The sequence below is a fragment of the Callorhinus ursinus genome, unplaced genomic scaffold (assembly GCF_003265705.2).
Source record: "Callorhinus ursinus isolate GAN/ISIS: 27379988/994484 unplaced genomic scaffold, GSC_fseal_2.0 scaffold16, whole genome shotgun sequence".
Taxonomy (NCBI): Eukaryota; Metazoa; Chordata; class Mammalia; order Carnivora; family Otariidae; genus Callorhinus; species Callorhinus ursinus.
This window is the reverse complement of record NW_027397078.1, coordinates 1,844,197-1,862,115: the sequence shown is the minus strand read 5'-3', so window position 1 is coordinate 1,862,115 and position 17,919 is coordinate 1,844,197. Positions and strand designations below refer to the sequence as shown.

Here is a 17,919-nt window from a genome sequence, read left to right as displayed (position 1 = left end):
ACCCTCTGTTCCTCCTTTCCCACCTTCTTTTGCATTAACCAAATATATTTTAATATTTAATTGTTATTTTTCTATTGGCTTTTCACCTGTCCCTCTTTTCATTATTTGCTTTAAAGGTGGCTCTGTTAATTACAGAGCCTTAACTTATCACAGTGAACTGAAAGTTAATATTATACCATTTCACACGAGATGCAAAAGCCTTGCAATGGTATAGTTTCCCAAAACCTGTCCTTTGTGCCATTATTATGTATATTGTATCTACAGACATTGTAAATCCCACAATTTGGCTTGATCCTCTTTTTTTTTTTTTTTTAAAGTAAACTCTAGGGGCGCCTGGGTGGCTCAGTCATTAAGCATCTGCCTTTGGCTCAGGTCATGATCCTGGGGTCCTGGGATCGAGCCCCACATCGGGCTCCCTGCTCAGCGGGGAGTTTGCTTCTCCCTCTCCCAGTCCCCCTGCTTGTGTTCCCTCTCTTGCTGTGTCTTTCTCTGTCAAATAAATAAATAAAATCTTAAAAAAAAATAAACTCTATGCCCAATGTGGGGTTCAAACTCAGGACCCTGAGATCAAGAGTCGCATGCTCTCCTAACTGAGGCAGTCAGGTGCCCCCAGCTTGATCCTCTTGAGACATGTTTTAGGGATATGTTAGAGAGGGGCGCCTGGGTGGCTCAGTCATTAAGCGTCTGCCTTTGGCTCAGGTCATGATCCCAGGGTCTTTGGATGGAGCCCTACCTCGGGGTCCCTGCTCAGCGGGAGGCCTACTACTCCCTCTCCCACTCCCCCTGCTTGTGTTCTCTCTCTTGCTATCTCTCTCTCTGTCAAATAAATAAATAAAATCTTTAAAAAAAGAAAGGATATGTTAGAGAGGATCTACAATAACGCTTACTCTAGCTAGAGCTGAAGTGGCCTACTCTTAAGGCATGGCCTTTCTGGGGTGTTTGTTTCTCATTAGGGTATTGGATGAGGACTCTCTACTCAGGCTGGTCAAAAGACCTATGTCTCCCAGAACTGTGCAAGCATCCATTTAGTTCAAAGAATCCCAGGACTGATCTCTGCTTGGCCTCCCAGTGTTTTATTGTAAGACTGCACAGCCTAGTATTTGGCCAAAAACCTACAGGAATGCCTATGGTGATTTCTGGAAGTCCACCTCTAAAAAGCTGCTTTTTCTCCAGTAGAATGAAATCCCAGCAGCCCTGCAAACTGATCTGTCCCTCCCATCTCAGCTATATTGCTATCCTCTGCTTAGGCTCTCCTTCCCTACAGGGAGGTCCTGAAAATGACCCAGGTGGAAAGAAGGTACAGTCCAGGCTCACTGCATATTTCTCTTATCTCAGCCATCACGTTCCATCCAGTGGAGCATAGGACACCAGATAACCTTGATAAACTTATCTGTAGAATGACACCAGCTTTTGGGTCTCAGTGCCTCTCTCCAAAAAAAAGCCAGAATTGACAGATGGAGACAAACATGACTGTGTTTGCTTAAACATACAGCCAGTCTTTCCTTGTCTTATGTGATCTTGACACTTGAGGAATGCGGGTAAAATATTTTGTAGGACGTCCCTGTCCCGACTTGGTTTTCTCTGCTATTTTCTCATCGTTACTCAGGGGTTATGGGGTTTTGAGGAAGAATTCTATGAAAGTGAAATGCCTTCTCATTGTATCACTTCAGGGGGGTATATGACAGCAATGTGCCTTAGAACTGGTGATGTTAACTCATCTCTTCGTTAAGGTGGTGTCTGTCAGATTTTTTCACTGCAAAGTTACTCTTTTTCACAGTCCATACTCTTGTCATTTGATGCAAGTGACTGAGCCCAGCTCGGATTCAAGAAGAGGGGAATTAAGCTCCAACTCTTTCAGGTCGGCAGGGATCAAGTATTTAACAAAAATTTTGGAGGCAATACTTTAAGGCCGCACAACTATCGTGTTCACCTTAAAGCTTTGCTCACTAATATTTGCATTTAGTGGATCAGGTCTGCAGCAGTTATTACTGTGGTATTTTAACAATAATTTTCTATTTCCCTCATTCCTTCTGTATTTATTATTATTTGGAATTTTATGCATGGAGTTGTCCAGTAGCCAGCATTTATTTATTCAATCATATCATTGATTTATATAAGTACGGATCACAGATATTTCATTTTGGGGACTATAAACCAATACTATCATTATTTTTTTGTTGCTCAAGCTGTTCTAGCTTTGGCCATTGGGAGCTTTCAGGATGGCTCTTATATCCTTATGACATGTTCCTTTTTTTTTTTTTTCCTGGTACTTCCTTACTTTCTGGGACTATAGGTCGCTCCAGGCCCATCTCGTAGTTCCCTACCCTGGCCTTACGACCAGCCATTTCTCCAAGGATCCCTGGTTCCTTTTACTGGAGAGTGTCATTTAGAAACCAAGATCTGGGTACTAAAGATGCTCATTGTTTTTAGAAGAGCAGCGTCTAGTCCTTCTCAGTGGACCAACCGCGAAACCGTCAGAAGAAACCAAGATATGGCAGCTAAATGCAACGTGGTAGGGAGCTGCTAAGATGGCCCCTCATTGGTCCCTGCTTACTGATATTCATGGTCTCTTGTAATCCCCTCCCCTGGAGTAGCTTGACTCTAACCAAGAAAATGCCTCGCCTTTGAGGAGATGTCACTTCCCATGATTAGATTACAAGAGACTGCCACTTCCGTATCGCTGGTTGACTCTCTCTTGCTGGCTTTTTTTTTTTTTTTAAGATTTTATTTATTTATTTGACAGAGAGAGACACAGCTAAGCCAGCCTGGATTCATGACCCACAAAATCTGGGAAATGAACGTGTGTTGTTTTTAGCCACCGAGATTGTGGTAATTTGCTGCACAGGAAGAGATAACAGAGTTTCCTTACTTGGATCCTAGAACAGAAAAAAAATTTTTTTCATGGAAAAAACAGTCAAATCTAAATAAAGTCTGAAGGTTGAGTTCCTGGTACTGTGCCAATGTTATTTTCTTAGCATCGATGAATGTGCCATGGTTCTGTAAGATATTTACATTAGAGGGAGCTGGTTGATGGGTATGGGAACATCAATGTCTTTGCAGCTCTTCTGTAAAGCTAAACTTACTTCAGAATACAAACTTTGAGAAAAACACTTCTGGGCATTACATGTTATGTTCACAAAATGAAAAAGAGAACATGGCAGATTCGAGGAGAAATAAGCCCAGGAAAGGTTATCAGGGAGCTGCCAGTCTGGTGCTAGAGGCTCAGCAACCAGGCCTTTAGGGGTCAGTGTGACAGGCCAGAAAGGAGTAGGAAGGGTGGTGGTTCCAATCCTCTGGAGGAGACGCAGGGCCAGGCCTGATCCCTGTCCTGGGAGTCAGAGTCTGGTGGAGGAGTTCCAAAAATAATATTTTTTCCCAGACTTCAAGATTATTTGTTTGTTCACCTCCATTTAAATTCCCCCCAAATGTCAACATTTGTTCCAAAATGGAACTGCTTGCCTGTCCCTCCACCTTTACGGTTTTTGTTTGTGCCCTTTGGACCATCTGGCAGACCTCTACTGCCTGCCAGGAGATATCCTCATATGCTTCCTTATCGGTTTCCAAAGTGAGCGTGCGAGAAAATCTTTGCCCCCTCTGCCCTGGGTGGTGACATGCTTCAAACCAGATCTCTCTCTCCTAATTTTACCCTTTAGCTCTTCGTCCGTCTACCAGCTGTGTATCTTCAGGGAGTTAAACTCTAGTTCTTGGTTTCTTCCAACATGAAATGGGAATAAGCGGCACTTTCTTGATAGGTAGTCCTTAGATTCAACAATTAGGTGAAACACTCGGAACAGGAGGGTATCTGGCAGGTAGTTAAGGACTGACTGCCTTTTGCTTACAGGTTGTTTTCCTCCAGCCCCTCTAAGTTCTTTTAACCATCCCACTTAAATCTATTTCTTCCAAAACCCTTTCCTCCTCCTGGCCAGCCCCGACCGTGCTCATTGTACAGTTAGATGCAAGGATAGGAGACTCTTTGCCAAAGTTAAAAGCGCATCAAACACGCCTAGCATTTATTATTTTAATCACAAACCTACAGACCCCTTAGTACACCCTCCTTGGGGCTTGACCCTAAGGATCCGAAGCTGACAACCTTGGGTGTATGTGGTAGGAAGGGTGAGGATGGGCAGGGAGTGTCTCTTAATAGCTCTGAAATGGGGAGGATTCCTCCAAATGGAGAACTGGGTGGAGGCCAGAGGTTGGAGGTGACCTAGCTTCTGAGAAGGGGGGGGGGTCAATAAAAAAATCAGATAAACCAAAAAGGGGTACATATGCTTTTGCAACCCTCCCTCCAAACCTCTGCTTTGGTGGGGTAGGCTTCCACTTTTTTCCTGGACTTGGGAACTCCCAGAAAGGCCCCTTCCTTCATCCTGTTCCTCTACAGACTGTAAGAATGCTGGGGTGCTGGCTTTGGGAACCTGGACTCAGGACCCCTAATTTCTATCACCTCCCCAAACTGCCCTTCAAGGTAGGAGGCAGGACCCTACCCAAGGGTGAGGGTCTAGCTCTCACTCCTGATGGAGGTCTGGAATGTCGACCCACAAGATTTCAAGATCTGCCCCCTTCTCCAAGGGCGAGGTCGGCTCAGAGCCCTCCTGGGTTAGGTCCCATTGGTCCCAGGCTAAGGCTGGGGAGCTGAAGGACCACTCCCCCCTGCAGCATGGAATGCTTGGATGGGATGTTGCTAAGGGACAAGGTCTGCGATCTCCTCATGGCCTGATCTCACGGACTCCGTGCCTGAAATACCTGCGAGTGGCGGTGCCTATAGGGAAGGGGCGGGGCCTAGCTCCTGCCTTGCTGGAAGGTCAGGACTGAGCTCCCAGGTGAAGGGCTCTCTCCTCCTCACTTCTGTTCCTCGGCTGGACAAGGCGGGGATCAGGGGAAAGGGGCAGGGCTTAAACCCCCAGGGTGAGACCTCTATTATTGTAACTCCTTCTTCCTTGCCAGGATGGACTAGACTAGTGGTTCCAAGAGAGGGGGTGGACCGGTATCCTGCTACCTCCTTATCCCAGGAGACCTGGCTAGGAAAGTCCCTAAGCGACAGGGGCCTAGCTCCTCCTGCCTCCTTCCCACACCTGGGCAAGGGCAGGTCCCACGGGGCAGGGGTGAGGCTGTGATCTCCAGGGGACAGGCCCAGAGGTTACCGCCTTCTCCATGGCTGAAACACCTCATCGGTTGGTATTGTGGGGAGGGGGCGGGGCCTCATCTGACTCCTCCTCCTCACCTGGTTACGGGGGTGGGACCTCATCACATCTGCTCTTCCCCCAGAACACCTGGGCAGGGCAGTCTCACGGGAGGGTGGGGGGGGAGGCGGGGCCTCATCCTGACACGTCCTCCTTTCCTGGGTGGGGAAGTCCCAGGGGAGGGGTGAGGCCTGATCAGGACTCCTCCTCCATGCTGAAGCTGCTGCGGCGACTGCTGGCCTTGGAGACAGCGGGGGATACCGAAGACAGCAGGGGGTCAGAGGCAGCCCGCAGTGGGGACAGGGCGCCCGACAGTCCCCCCACCCCTCCCTCCTCCTCCTCCATCAGAATGTCCTCCAGCCCCAGGTGGAAGGGGTCCCCCAGATCCCCCAGGTGGTCGCTGGGAAAGTGCAGGTCCAGAAGGGCATCCGAGGGTGGCGCCGGGGGCTGCTGATGGGGAGCACTCTGGGCAGATCCCCCCGCTGCGGGAAATGGTGCTGTGCCTGGCCTGCCCTCCTCCTCAACGTCCAGCTGCTCTGGCTTGAGGCTGTCCGAGGCAGAGGTTGTGGCCAGGGAGAGCAGCCCGGGGCTGGGAGGTACCGGCAGACCATGGATCTGCGCCTGCAATTCTAGCTCCTGCGGAAGGTAGGGGGTGGGGGGGCGGGATCAGATGGGGTTCACAGCTCCTCAGGGGCGGAGAAGTCTGACGGTTCCAAGGGCGGGCTGCCTGGGTGCCAAACCCACCTCTGTGGCTCACTAGTTGTGCGACTCGAGGCAGGTTTTGCTTAAGCTCGCGGGGCCTCCGAGTTGCGCTCTGTACAACAAGTACGAAGCGGGTCCCCGCCTCCGAGCATCAGAGCCAGGACTACCTGAGCAAACGGAGCCAGGCTCCTGGCACGGCGCGCGCGGCACGGGGCCTACACCATATGCACGAGCCAATACTCGTCGCTATTCCCGTTAAGGTTCTGGGGACTACTTGTCACCAGCGCGCCCGTCGGGGCAGCCCGGGGATCCCCCAAGTGTGCCAGGAAAATGCTGGCCTGCTCTGCCTCTGCCTGTCGGAAGCCCCCTGTCACCTGTGCCCCGGCCTCCTCGTCGCAAACCTGGATCCGGAGCTGCAGGCTGCGGTTGGTTTGCTCCAGGGAGCGCTGCCGGCTCTCCAGGTCTTTGGAGCGTTGCTGCTCCTTCTGCAACTTGCGGATGTAATCCACAGAGGCCTTCAGGATGGTGCCCTTGTTCCAGCGCATCTCCCTGCAGGGCCCGACGGGGGACAGGAGGGAGCGCTGCGTCGTCGGGGGCGGCGGGAGCTGAGGGGGCAACTGTACGCAGCAGAGCAGCCCGCCACGGGCCTAGACCCACAGTTCGGGGGCTGCGGGGTACATCAAGGGGACGGAATGCCCTGCCCAGTTGTTCCGGGGGAAGAGCAGATTCAGGCTCCCGCCTCAGGGCCTCCAGGCCAGCTGTGCCCTCTGCCTCGGACACTCTTCCCCAGACACCCAGAGAGGTGGTTCCTGCCTCACCGCAAACGTTGCCTTGTCGGTCCAGGCCTGCCCTGTGCCCGCCCTCCTCACCCCGAGTTGTAACCCTCACCAACAGTTCCCCCATCTTCTATTCTTTTTTTAAAGTCAGCTCTACACCGAACGTGGGGCTTGAACTCACAACCCTGAGGTCAAGAGTCGCATGCTGGGGCGCCTGGGTGGCTCAGATGGTTAAGCATCTGCCTTCAGCTCGGGTCACGATCTCCAGGTCCTGGGATCGAGCCCTGCATTGGGCTCCCAGCTCACTGGGGAGTCTGCTTCTCCCTCTCCCTCTCCCCCTGCTTGTGCGCTCTCTCTCTCTCTCTCTGACAAATAAATAAAATCTTTTAAAAAAGTCACACGCTCTACCAACTGAGCCCGCCAGGCACCCCACCCCCCATCTTCTCTTCTTTATTTTTCTCCACAACACTCCTCCTAACTGCCCAGATTTTACTTATTTATCTTGTTTGTGGTCTCTCTGCCTCCACTAAAGTATCAGTTCCAGGAGCTCAGGCATTTTTGTCTGTTTTGTCCCTCTGGTATCCTCAGGGCCTAGCGCGGTCCCTGACACAAAGCAGCTCAATGCGTCTCTTGAATGAATAATTAGGAAGTACTAAATGAACCAAAAGCAAAGTGCCTGTGTCATATGGGGACCAGATGAGGCACACAGACTGCAATGTCATGCACCTAAAATTGTAGGTTGGGGACAATGGAGGGCTGTGCCCCTGCTCAGGGTGATGAAGGCTGGATGGGCCAGGGCCAGGAGCGGAAAACCCCAGGCGCTTCCCACCCAGGAACAGCTTTGGAGGAATGGGGCCCTTGTCCCACTTTCCGCCAGCCCAAGGCTCCCCGGCCCAGACTCACGGGTCACTGGACTTGGGGATGAGGGTGCCCAGCTCCTTGATCCTGTCGTTAATGTTGAATCGCCGGCGACGCTCAACTTTGGGGGGGCGGGGAGAAGAGTGGGAAAGTTGTCAACAGGCTGAGGAGGGAAGAGGAGCTGGGGGGTGGGGAGGCTGTTGAAGGGACAGCCCCCCCCCACCCCAAGGAAGGCCAGCATGGACTGAGACAGGGCTACACAGCATGCTGGCAAGGGCGCGGAAGCTCACTCACTTAGGTTGTGATTGTCTTTCTTCTGTCGTTCCTTCAAAAGGGCCTTGGCCTCCGTCTCTGGAAGAGAGTGGGGTGGGGGCGCCAGTCAGGGCCTCTGGACATGGGAGAGAAGGAGGGCAGCAGGCACGGCTGCCGGGGATAGGATCCGGTGGGTGCAGGCAGGGAAGTGACTTTTTTTTTAAAGTGCCACTTTTATGATTTTTTTAATAAAGATTTTATTTATTTATTTGACAGAGAGAGACAATGAGAGGGGGAACATAAGCAGGGGGATGGGCAGAGGGAGAAGCAGGTTTCCCGCGGAGCAGGGAGCCCGATGCGGGGCTCGATCTCAGGACCCTGGGATCATGACCTGAGCCGAAGGCAGACGCTTAACAACTGAGCCACCCAGGCGTCCCTATGATTTTTTTTTTTTTTTAAGAAGCCCTGGTAACAGGTCATTTGTTAAACCCGAGACGAGAGGAAATGGGGTAAAAGCAAGCCCATGGGCCGTGTGGAAGAAGAGGGCAAACAGCCCCTTTCTGTCCACTTAAACCCCTTCCCCCGGCATCAGGCCCACCTGGTTGCCATGGGGCTCACCCCGGGGGGGGTACAGAGCGGGCGCATGGGGCCAAGAGCCTGGCCCTTACCAGAGATCTCCCGTTTGATGTTGGGCAGCTCGGCCGGGCAGGAGTTGCTGACAGTGATGGCTGGCGTGGCCACGCCCTGACTACTGTACACATCAAGCAGATTCCCTGACACAGGCAGCTGGGGACAGGGAAGGCAGAGACGACAGCTAGGACCAGTCCCAGGCCTGGCCCCTTCTCAGAACCCAGCCCCCACCCCTCCACACGCTCCACAGATAACCTAATGCAAGGAGTGGCTGGCTCAACGCAGGGACCCTTCCTTCTCGTTCAAGGGAACTTTGCGTGGCGACGCAATAGCGGGGGACAGGCTCACGCAGACCCACCCTGCTTTGCCAGGGGACCTGAGTCTGCCAGACCTGTCCACCATGCCCCTGCACACCCTCAAATACCTCAGTGACCTCTGAATCCCCTCTACCCAACTCTGGGGGTAGCTCTGAGAAGCAATGCTGGAAAACCACCCGTTCACAGGTCTTTGTCGGCTACGATGCACATTCCAGCCCGTTAGCCCCTCCTAGCACAACATTCCAAGTCGGCATTCTTGGAACACTCCAGCTCAATCTTCTCAGACCTTGGGAAATTGTCATGGTAACGTTCCATCCAAAAGCTGGCCTTCCGGAGAGTTCCAGCACGATCTCTAGTCTTCTGCCATGACTGTGTCGCACATGGTCATGCACCAAGCTCCTGACTTCTAGTATCTTCTTACGCCTTCTGATCTCTCAGGATTTCTTGTCCAACTACTCAATGAGCGCTGCTTTTATGCCAGTCTTGATTTTTTTTTCTCTCTCCTTCGCCCTCTCCCGGATATACTCTAGGGCAACACACTAATCCCTAAGTAATTGGTCCCACCTCTTGATGAGTTATCATCTCTTGAAACTCCTGCTAGTCTGCTGGATCCATGTGATATAACGCCCCAGTCTCTAGCTGTTTCCAAATCAATAAAAAGTTCTGATAAACTGGTGCCAAATTTATACACGCTTCTGTCCTTTCGGTGTGTCGGAAAGAAACAAAGCCACATCCCCTTGGTATGTCCCAAAGCAAGTTATGGGACTCCTGGAATGTTCCAGAACCAGAATGGTATAATTTAGTGGCACATCCCTTGCTCTAGAGAGTTTTATCCACTCTCTACAAGGACCCAGCCTCTTGGCATGGTTCACTGAAAGAGATGTTGTACGTTCCAATCACCCCAAGGTTCAGCCACACTGGGTTTTAAGACTTTTGCTATGTTCCAATCGCTACATGGTTTGGGTATGTCCCAACGACCTGAATCTCTTGGTACATTCAAATTGCTACAAGAGTCCCATTCCTTGGTCCCTCCCACATGGCAGCTTGAGGGCTTGGGTATAGCCCTGATTATTTCCATGGAGTCCCTGCCCTTGTATCTATCAACGTCTACAAGGTCTACCTCTCCCCGAAGCCCAACACAAGGTACCAGGGCCCTGGTATGCTCTCTTTTCATCCCACGGCCTCCTTCTCTATCTTAGTATGATCCAAAGTAAGGGTCTTATATACACAGCCAGCCTGGGTGTCATCTCAGGGATAGAGGGATGCGACTCATGGTCAGCCAGCCTCCCATCTCAGGGCCTCACCGTGCTGGGGAGCTGCAGCCCTGCAGTGCCTCCGGGCAGATAGCTGAGCATCTCATCGTTGTAGCTGGATTCCAGGCTGATGATCTCATCAATGACATCGTCAATCTAGGGGAAGAAGGGAACATGGACGAGTGTTAGAAGAAGCTGCACGAGGGAGAGCATGGGAAGGTCGTCTGCAGCCGCTTACCTCCTTCTCTGAGCTGGACCCAATGGTGAGTAGTGCCATGGGGCTGTTGGGAGCGCTGCCTGCGGGGCCCGCAGCATGGGCAGCCTCGGGCGCAGGGAGCGGCTGGGCACTAGCAGCCCCTGGTGGTGGGGTGAGGGCCTGGGAAGCCAGCTTGGGGCCGAGCGTGGTGGACAGGTACTGTTTCACCTGTTGCCGGCGTGCCTGCTGTAGGTGGTAGCGTGTCGGGTTCTCTAGATGGGTCTGCACCTGTAGGACGAGGGCGAGGAAGGATGGAAGGGGACAAGGTAGGATGGGGTGACTCTGAGCCCCAGGCTGACCCTCAGAGGTCATCTGTTTCTAGGCTCAGGCCAGCAAACTAGGCCCAGAATCTGAGATGCCCCTACCTCCCCAAATCCTGGGAAGTCTCCCCCAGGACCCAAACTCTCTTTCTCAGAAATTCCTCACAGCCCCCCAAGAGCCACCCATGGCTGACCAGAAACCCTCAATTTCTGGAGCACCCTGTCACAGTTCCCAAGAGTCCCCGCCCCCCATCTCTGACATCACCTAGGAGAACTGAGAACCACACATGGCTTCCCAAGTCACCCCAGTGGCCAAACTCCTAATGTATCACATGCACAGGAAGCTCTTCCTGTGAAGTTCTTCCTGGGGTTACTTCACAGGAGGCCCCAGCGCCCATTCGAGGCACTCACCACCTTCCATGGTCCACCCAGACATCCTGTGGCTCCCAAGAACCCCTCGGAAGCCCTAAACCAACGGGACGCTAACACAGCCTATCTGAAGAGTAACTGGGACCATCTTTAGAGCCCCTAGGACCTCGGCACAAAAGCCACCACGACCACTCCTCAGTCACTGAGACCCCTCCCAGGGCCTCTGGGTGTCACCTTACCTTGAGCACCTCCCTGGGCACCTGAGCAGGGGGAGGACGGCCCAAAGCGTGGCCCCCCGCAGAGACGCCAACGACCGAGATGGCGGGAGAGGCAGGGGCAGGGCTGGGGAAGGAAGAGGCTGCGGCCTGTTCCCGTCGCTCACGCCTCTCCTGCTCCTGGGCCTGGGCCCGCATTAGCTGCTGCCGCAGCAAGACCCGTGATGAAGAAGAGGCCGACATGGCAGGGGTCCTGGAGCCCCCTGCAGAAGATGATGCAGAGAGTGGAGCTGGGGTGGCTTGCAGTGATATTGGGAGGCTGTGGAATGGGAAATACGGGGCCACAGGTAAGCTAAAAGTCTCATCCCATGCCTAAGGGGTCATTGTGGGATACAGCAGATGCCGGGCTTCGGCCTGTTGTCCGCCGTCAGGGGCCACAATGTGGAGGGGGGGTACCCAGGAACCAGGCCCGGTCACGGCTCTCAGGGGTCACAGTCTGACAGGGGAGACACAGGGACTGAGCCCAGGCCCAGCCCTCAGGGGTCACTGTCTGATGGGGGAGACAGTGGAGCCAGGCCAAGTCCCAGCCCTTAGAGGTCAGTCTGGGGGTGGGGGGGGGAGTTTCAGCTCTTGGTCCTTATGGTGAAGGCTGGATCGGGGCCTGTTCAAACATTGAGGAGAGATGCCACTGCTAGGCTCTGGGAGAGCGGTTCATCCTATTTAAAGGAGCGCAGAAGGATGCCAAATTGGGGCCGTGGCAGTAGATTAGGATACACAGGGCTCTTAAGCTCAATTTGGGGCTGAGGATGCTCCCTGAACTCCTGGTCTTGGGCATCTGGCTACAGGGGCAAGTGCAGGCGCTTCGTCTGCCCCTGCCTGGGCCTCTAGTCCCAGGAGCTAGTCAGTCTTGAAAATCTCAGAGATTTCACAATCCTCTCTTCCTGCCCCTCTTCCAGGTCCCCTCCCCTCTCTTAGAGCCCAGGCCGATGACTCAGCACATTTAGACTTCCAAGCTGGGGGAAAGAAGAGACCAGCAGGGGTTCCTCAAGGGTTGGGGGTGGGTGAGTCTGTTGAGTGGGGGAAGGGGTGAGCAGGGGTTGTGGGTATGGCTCCGCGGGGTGGCTGGGCACACACAGGCCATCCCAGGTTCCCTGCAATATTTGTGTATGAATGGGTATGCGGGTTGGGGGGCGGCGGGGGGGGGGGGAGTGGGCACAGGAGGTCTGGCTCAAGCTAATGGAATCCCAGCTTGGCCACCTGCTTTCCTGTGTGATATACTTTCAGGCCCCTAATTTTCTGACCAGGAAAATGCAGGCTGCCGAAAGGGTTGGCCGGGCACTGAGGGCCTCTGCCCCAGAGGGGATGGAGGGGCCTGAGGACTTGGGAGGGGAGTCAGAGGAGACAGACCTTGAGCGTAGTGGTGGGGGCTGGCTTTTGAGCTCGTAGTAGCTGTCCGGATCGAGGACGCTTTCTAATTCGATGTCGGCAACAATCCCAGATTCCGGAAGCAAAGAGTTGAGGCTGAGGGTGAAAGGGAGCGAAGGGTGATGGTCAGTGAGTGTATGGAGACCTCACTCCCCTCCAAGAGAGAAAGAAAGAGTGGGCAGTGGGAGGAGAGAGACACCAGGGGAGAGGGGAACAGAGTGCATCCCTCAGAGGAGGCCACTCCTCTGGGTACCACCATCGGGAATTCCCAGGTCTTCCTCCCTCCCCACACCCCTCTTCCCTCCCCACTCTCTTTTGCTCTGTTACCCATAGTCCCTTAGGATTAAAAATGGTAAGAGTGCCTGGATCCCAACTCCTCACTCTTAACACAATCAAGCGTAACAACCTGGATTTGAGGGAAAAGAGAAGTGAAGAGTTTGGGAATGACAATTCACTTTGCAGGAGTCCTGACTTTGCATTCAGAGTTCTTCCAGTCCCCACACCCCCTTACTGGGGTCCTGGCAGCTGAAGGTGAGCCCATGTGGGTCTTTCCACTTAACAGCACGGTAGGAGCATCCTTCGCACAACAGTCCATTGTAACACAAACTGAATGCATCACAACTAGGGTCAATGATTCACTTGAGGGAAGGACCCACGACTTTGCAAATGAGTCCCCCCGCCCCAGCCAGAGTTCAGGGGATGCCAGTACACACACAAATACAAAACAGAAATATCAAGGGCTCTCCTCATTCCAGCAATTTGGATTTAAAAGAGGGAGAAGTGGGATGGATGATCCGCTTACACGAGCGAGCGTTCTGTTCTTGGCGGGAGGAGCCTGTCCAGCGCTCTCCTGTTTTTTTGGATAGAACCACACACACACACACACACACACACACACACACACACACACCCCTCTAATACCAACACCCACTGACACAAAATAAAAAGCCACGTACACCCCCCCTTTCAACTATTCCCACTACTGTGATGAGCCAGGTTGTTATGAAGGCATCAGAAGATGGGGAAGCATTAGGTGCAAAGTCTCCTGATCAGCCCTCCAGGCCGGGGGCCGGGGGGTGCGAGGAACAAGACCCTAGTGTGTAGGGGGCATTCACAGTCACATGTTAGAATCCTGAGACACTGTGGGTGACTTCGCTTGACGAGAACTCTCTCCCCTCCCCAAGGATCTGTCTTCTTCCTTTCCTCACCCTCAGATGGGGACCTAAAACAACCCAGGAAGTCGGGAAGAGGAAGCTCGGGGAGCCGCTGAGCTCAGCACAACCCCAGGAAGAAAGCAGGCAAAGCCCCATCTCCTGCTCACACACCCATTGCCCAGAAGTTCGAAGAGATGGGCCCTGGGGTGGGCAGGGTGTGGACAGAGAGGGGCTTACAAGCCTGCTGGTGGAACTGAGGATGCGAAGAGGCCACAGAGGACCCACCCAGGCAGGGATGGTGCAATTGGTGCTCATTCCAGCTCTAGGGACAGATTCGAGATTATTTCCAGGGTCTGACAGACAGACTGGGAGGGGGAGAAAAAGAATGTATGCGCGCGCAGGGGGTAAGCCAGGCTGGCTGAGAGGCTAGGATGGGTGGCAGCAGGAACAAGACCCTCGTCTGGGTTCCCAAATAAGGTCTGAGGCCTTCTTCCCTGACCTAAGAAGTAGCACCATCTCTGTTGCCTCTGTCTGCCTCGCTGTCTCCCATTCAAGCCCCTAGGGGGGTGTGGGAAGAGGGCTTTTCCACTATCCCTGGGATCTGACCCAGCTGGGTGGGTGGGCAGGGGTGAAGTGATTACTCGGGTCAAGTCCTGAATGTTGCTTCTCTTGCTCACTCACACACACAAAGCTGGTCCCGCGTAGCATATCTGAGATACCCCCAAATCCCTCCAGAGTCCTGTTATCCCCAAACAGAGCCTCAAGCAACCGGCCACTGGGAATCATCCAGCTTCCAAGACAGCACTTCTGTCTCCCAGTGTCTCCCAGGACCCTTTCTCTGACACTGAGGGGAAAAGTCCCTTCAGATCAGTGCCTCACCTACAGAGTTCCACCTCAAATTCATTCCCCTCACGCCTGACTCAAGGAGCCCAAATTCAGCATCAGTCCCCCAAGTTCAGTTACCCTAGACCAGGCTCTGGACACAGCAGAATCTTCCCCCTCTAAACCCAGTCAAGAGCCCCCCAAATCGGCACCAGGCCTCCCTTAAGGCACTTCCATGACTTGTTTAAGCCTCAGTCCAAGCAGGCCACCGCCGGATTCCTTAGGTACCCCCGCCCAAGACCGGCGCCCCGACGTCCTCCAAGCCTAGGCCGAGGGCCTCCAATCCCAGTCCAGGGCTCCCGTTGTCCCCCCCAGATCAGATCCCCAGGAACCCCAGTCGGCACTACCGGCCCCAGGCGGCCCCGCACCTGAGCAGCTGGGCCGAGTCGGCTGGCCTGCGCTCCTCCAACAGCACGAACACGGCACGAGGGCCTTCCGCGCTGGCCTCTACGCCGTCCCGAGCTGGCTCGGCCGCATGAGACATGACGCCCGGCCCCGGGCGAGCCCTGCCAGGCCGGTCGGGCCTCGGCCCGGTCCCCCTAACAAAATAAGAGTCCCCCTCCCCCCGCTCGCCACCGCCTCCTCCGCTAAGCCATGGAGCGAGCTCTGCGCGGGCGGGCGGCGTCGGGGCGATGGGATGGGCCGTGAGTCATCCCCCGCCCTGAACGGACCAACACCCCCCCCCCCCAACCTAACCCCGGACGACCGCCCTCCTCCCCCTCGTCCTCTTCCCCCTCCTCCCTGGGCTGGGGAAACTCCACAGGAAGTGACCGCACAGAAGATGGACGGCTCGTCGGGCCACCCCCTCTGAGTGAGGTGGCCAATCATCGAGGGGTGGCTCGAGGGCCCGCCCTAAACTACGCCTCCGACGCGGAGGGAAAACTAGATTCGGCCGGCCCTCACTCCGAGAAGGACGCATCTAGGCCACGCCCTCAGAGACAGAGGCAAATCAGCGAGAGATACTTTGATTACGCCACGCCCCCTCCCCGCAAACGATCCCTCCGCAGGATTTTTAAGCCGCTCCTTGAGTCCCCTGCGCCTGCGCACCGAAGGCCTGTCAGCGCGCAGAGGGTCTCCAGGACAGGCTTCTAGCAGCAGGACCGCGCCCCCTCTTGGCCAGTGTTCGTAATATCAGCTCCCTAGATCGCGCTGCAGCCTCCATCTAGCCGTGCCTCCTCAGCCGAAGCCTTAACTAGGAGGCCGAGACAGCTACATTCCCTGGAGGTGCGCACCAGAAACCCCGCCCTCTCGGGACCCACAAACTAGCCGCTCAGCTGGTCTTCCCGGGAGCACTCCGCCTACCCTGGGTCACCTAGAGCAGTTGTTGTACTAGGTCGTTGTGCTACAGAGTAAGTGCTTAATAAATCCTTCGCAGGTAGGTGAATGAGTGGAAGGATGGAAATTAGATCTGGTCCCTTCGGTGAATGACTTCTAGCATCATAAAGATCCGGGTTTGGATTTGAGCAAGGGATTGCCCCTCGCCAAGCCTCAGCTTTACTGGCCTGTCAGATGGGGGTCATAATACCTGTCTGGCAGGGTTGTTATGAGGATTAGAGATAATTTAGGGAAAGTGCTAGCAGGTTGTTTGGCATACAATAAGTTCTCCAAAACTTGATTCACTCATTTGTGCACTGATTGAACAAATATTTATTGAGTTCCTCTGTATTCCGGATACAGGCAAGTTGGCTTGCACACAGCAGAGGGTCCCCGAGCCCTACTTTCAGGGGCACGGTCAGCTCACAGAACACCTGGACCTGCAACCTTCCTTTCTTCCTTCCCAAAATTCCAAGACCCTGCCCAGCAGTTGGACTTCAGGGAACTTCACTGAGTTCTCATCTGTCTTGCACGTTCCTGTATTGTCACAGGAGGTTGGCTTGGTAAACATGCATATCCCCACATGCACAACCCCATTATCTACATAATAAAGATGACAATTTGTTCCCAAAATAATCTTTTTTTAAAAGATTGATTGATTGATTGATTGATTTCGGGGAGAGACAGAGAGAAAGAGCACGTGCCAGGGGGGAGGGGCAGAGGGAGAGAGAGTATCAGCTTGTCCTGGGGCTTGATCTCAGGACCCTGAGATCATGACCTGAGCCCAGACCAAGAGTCCAGTGCTTAAGCCACTCAGGCACGCCCCCTTCATTAATCTTTTAAAAGAATCAAGACATTACCAATAAAAATTCCAAAATGGAACTTGTAGACCTGATGTTTAAATTCCTATGGTGCCTTAAATATGTAAGAATATCTAATTGTATAAAAGAGGAAGAAAGGGGGTGCCTGGGTGGCTCAGTTGGTTAAGCGACTGCCTTCGGCTCAGTTCATGATCCTGGAGTCCCGGGATCGAGTCCCGCATCGGACTCCCTGCTCGGCAGGGAGTCTGCTTCTCCCTCTGACCCTCTTCCCTCTCGTGCTTTCTATCTCTCATTCTCTCTCTCTCTGAAATAAATAAATAAAATTTAAAAAAAAAGAGGAAGAAAGGGGGGAGGCATTATCTTAACAGATTCAAAGTATATCACAAAGCATTAGTAATTAAAACATTGTGATATGGGAGGAGGAATAGGAAATTAGATCGATGGTACAGAAAAAGTCCAAAAATCGACCTAGGTACTTGTGAGAATTAATAAGTGATATTTTAAGAATGATATTCCAAGTAACTGGGAGGGAGATGGACTAATTTACCAAAATGGTTTGGGGAGAAATGACTATCTTTTGGAGGAGGGATCAGACTCCTAATTTACACAATTCAGAAAAAAATAATTCCATGGGGCACCTGGCTAGCTCAGTCGGTGGAGCATGCGACTTTTGATCTCAGGGTTGTGAGTTCGAGCCCCACGCTGGGTGTAGAGATTACTTAAAACTAAAATCTTTTAAAAAAGGAAAAAGAAAAAAGAATTTCAGATTAGTTAAAGACCTAAACATAAAAAAAAAGCTATAAGAAACATCAGAACAGGGGCACCTGGGTGGCTCAGTCAGTTAAGCGTCTGCCTTTGGCTCAGGTCATAATCCCGGGGTCCTGGGATCCAGTCCCACGTTGGGCTCCCCGCTCATCGGGAAGTCTGCTTCTCTCTCTGCCTCTGCCCCTCCCCCCGATCGTGTTTTTTTCTCTCTCTCTCTCAAATAAATACATAAAATCTTTAAAAAAATACACATCAGAACAAAATATTTTTGGAAGAATGTGTTTAAAATTTTGGTGAAAAAGAAGGCCTTCTTAAACAAGATACAAAAGGCAAAAGATTTTTTTAAAGATTTTATTTATTCAGGGGCGCCTGGGTGGCTCAGTCGTTAAGCGTCTGCCTTCGGCTCAGGTCATGGTCCCAGCGTCCTGGGATCGAGCCCCACATCAGGCTCCCTCCTCTGTGGGAAGCCTGCTTCTCCCTCTCCCACTCC

The 17,919-nt window shown here is 53.1% G+C and overlaps 1 protein-coding gene across 3 annotated transcripts; it reads right to left on the bottom strand.

The window, feature by feature from the left end:
* Nucleotides 1-3,972: 3,972 nt before the first annotated feature.
* On the bottom strand, nt 3,973-15,213 carry TFE3 (transcription factor binding to IGHM enhancer 3). Of its 3 annotated transcripts, none has more exons than XM_025857490.2 (10): nt 14,898-15,213; nt 12,476-12,589; nt 11,093-11,387; nt 10,207-10,452; nt 10,020-10,124; nt 8,437-8,554; nt 7,811-7,867; nt 7,562-7,637; nt 6,257-6,431; nt 3,973-5,816 (listed from the first exon to the last, which is right to left on the bottom strand). In XM_025857490.2, exons 1-10 carry the CDS (start codon nt 15,011-15,013, stop codon nt 5,376-5,378), a joined length of 1,743 nt encoding a protein of 580 aa, XP_025713275.1. In that variant the 5' UTR covers nt 15,014-15,213; the 3' UTR covers nt 3,973-5,375. The 3 variants fall into 3 exon arrangements, with proteins under 3 accessions (XP_025713275.1, XP_025713276.1, XP_025713277.1); XM_025857491.2 differs by having other exon boundaries at nt 6,284-6,431; nt 14,898-15,211; XM_025857492.2 differs by having other exon boundaries at nt 11,093-11,331; nt 14,898-14,921.
* Between the last annotated feature and the right edge of the window lie 2,706 nt (nt 15,214-17,919).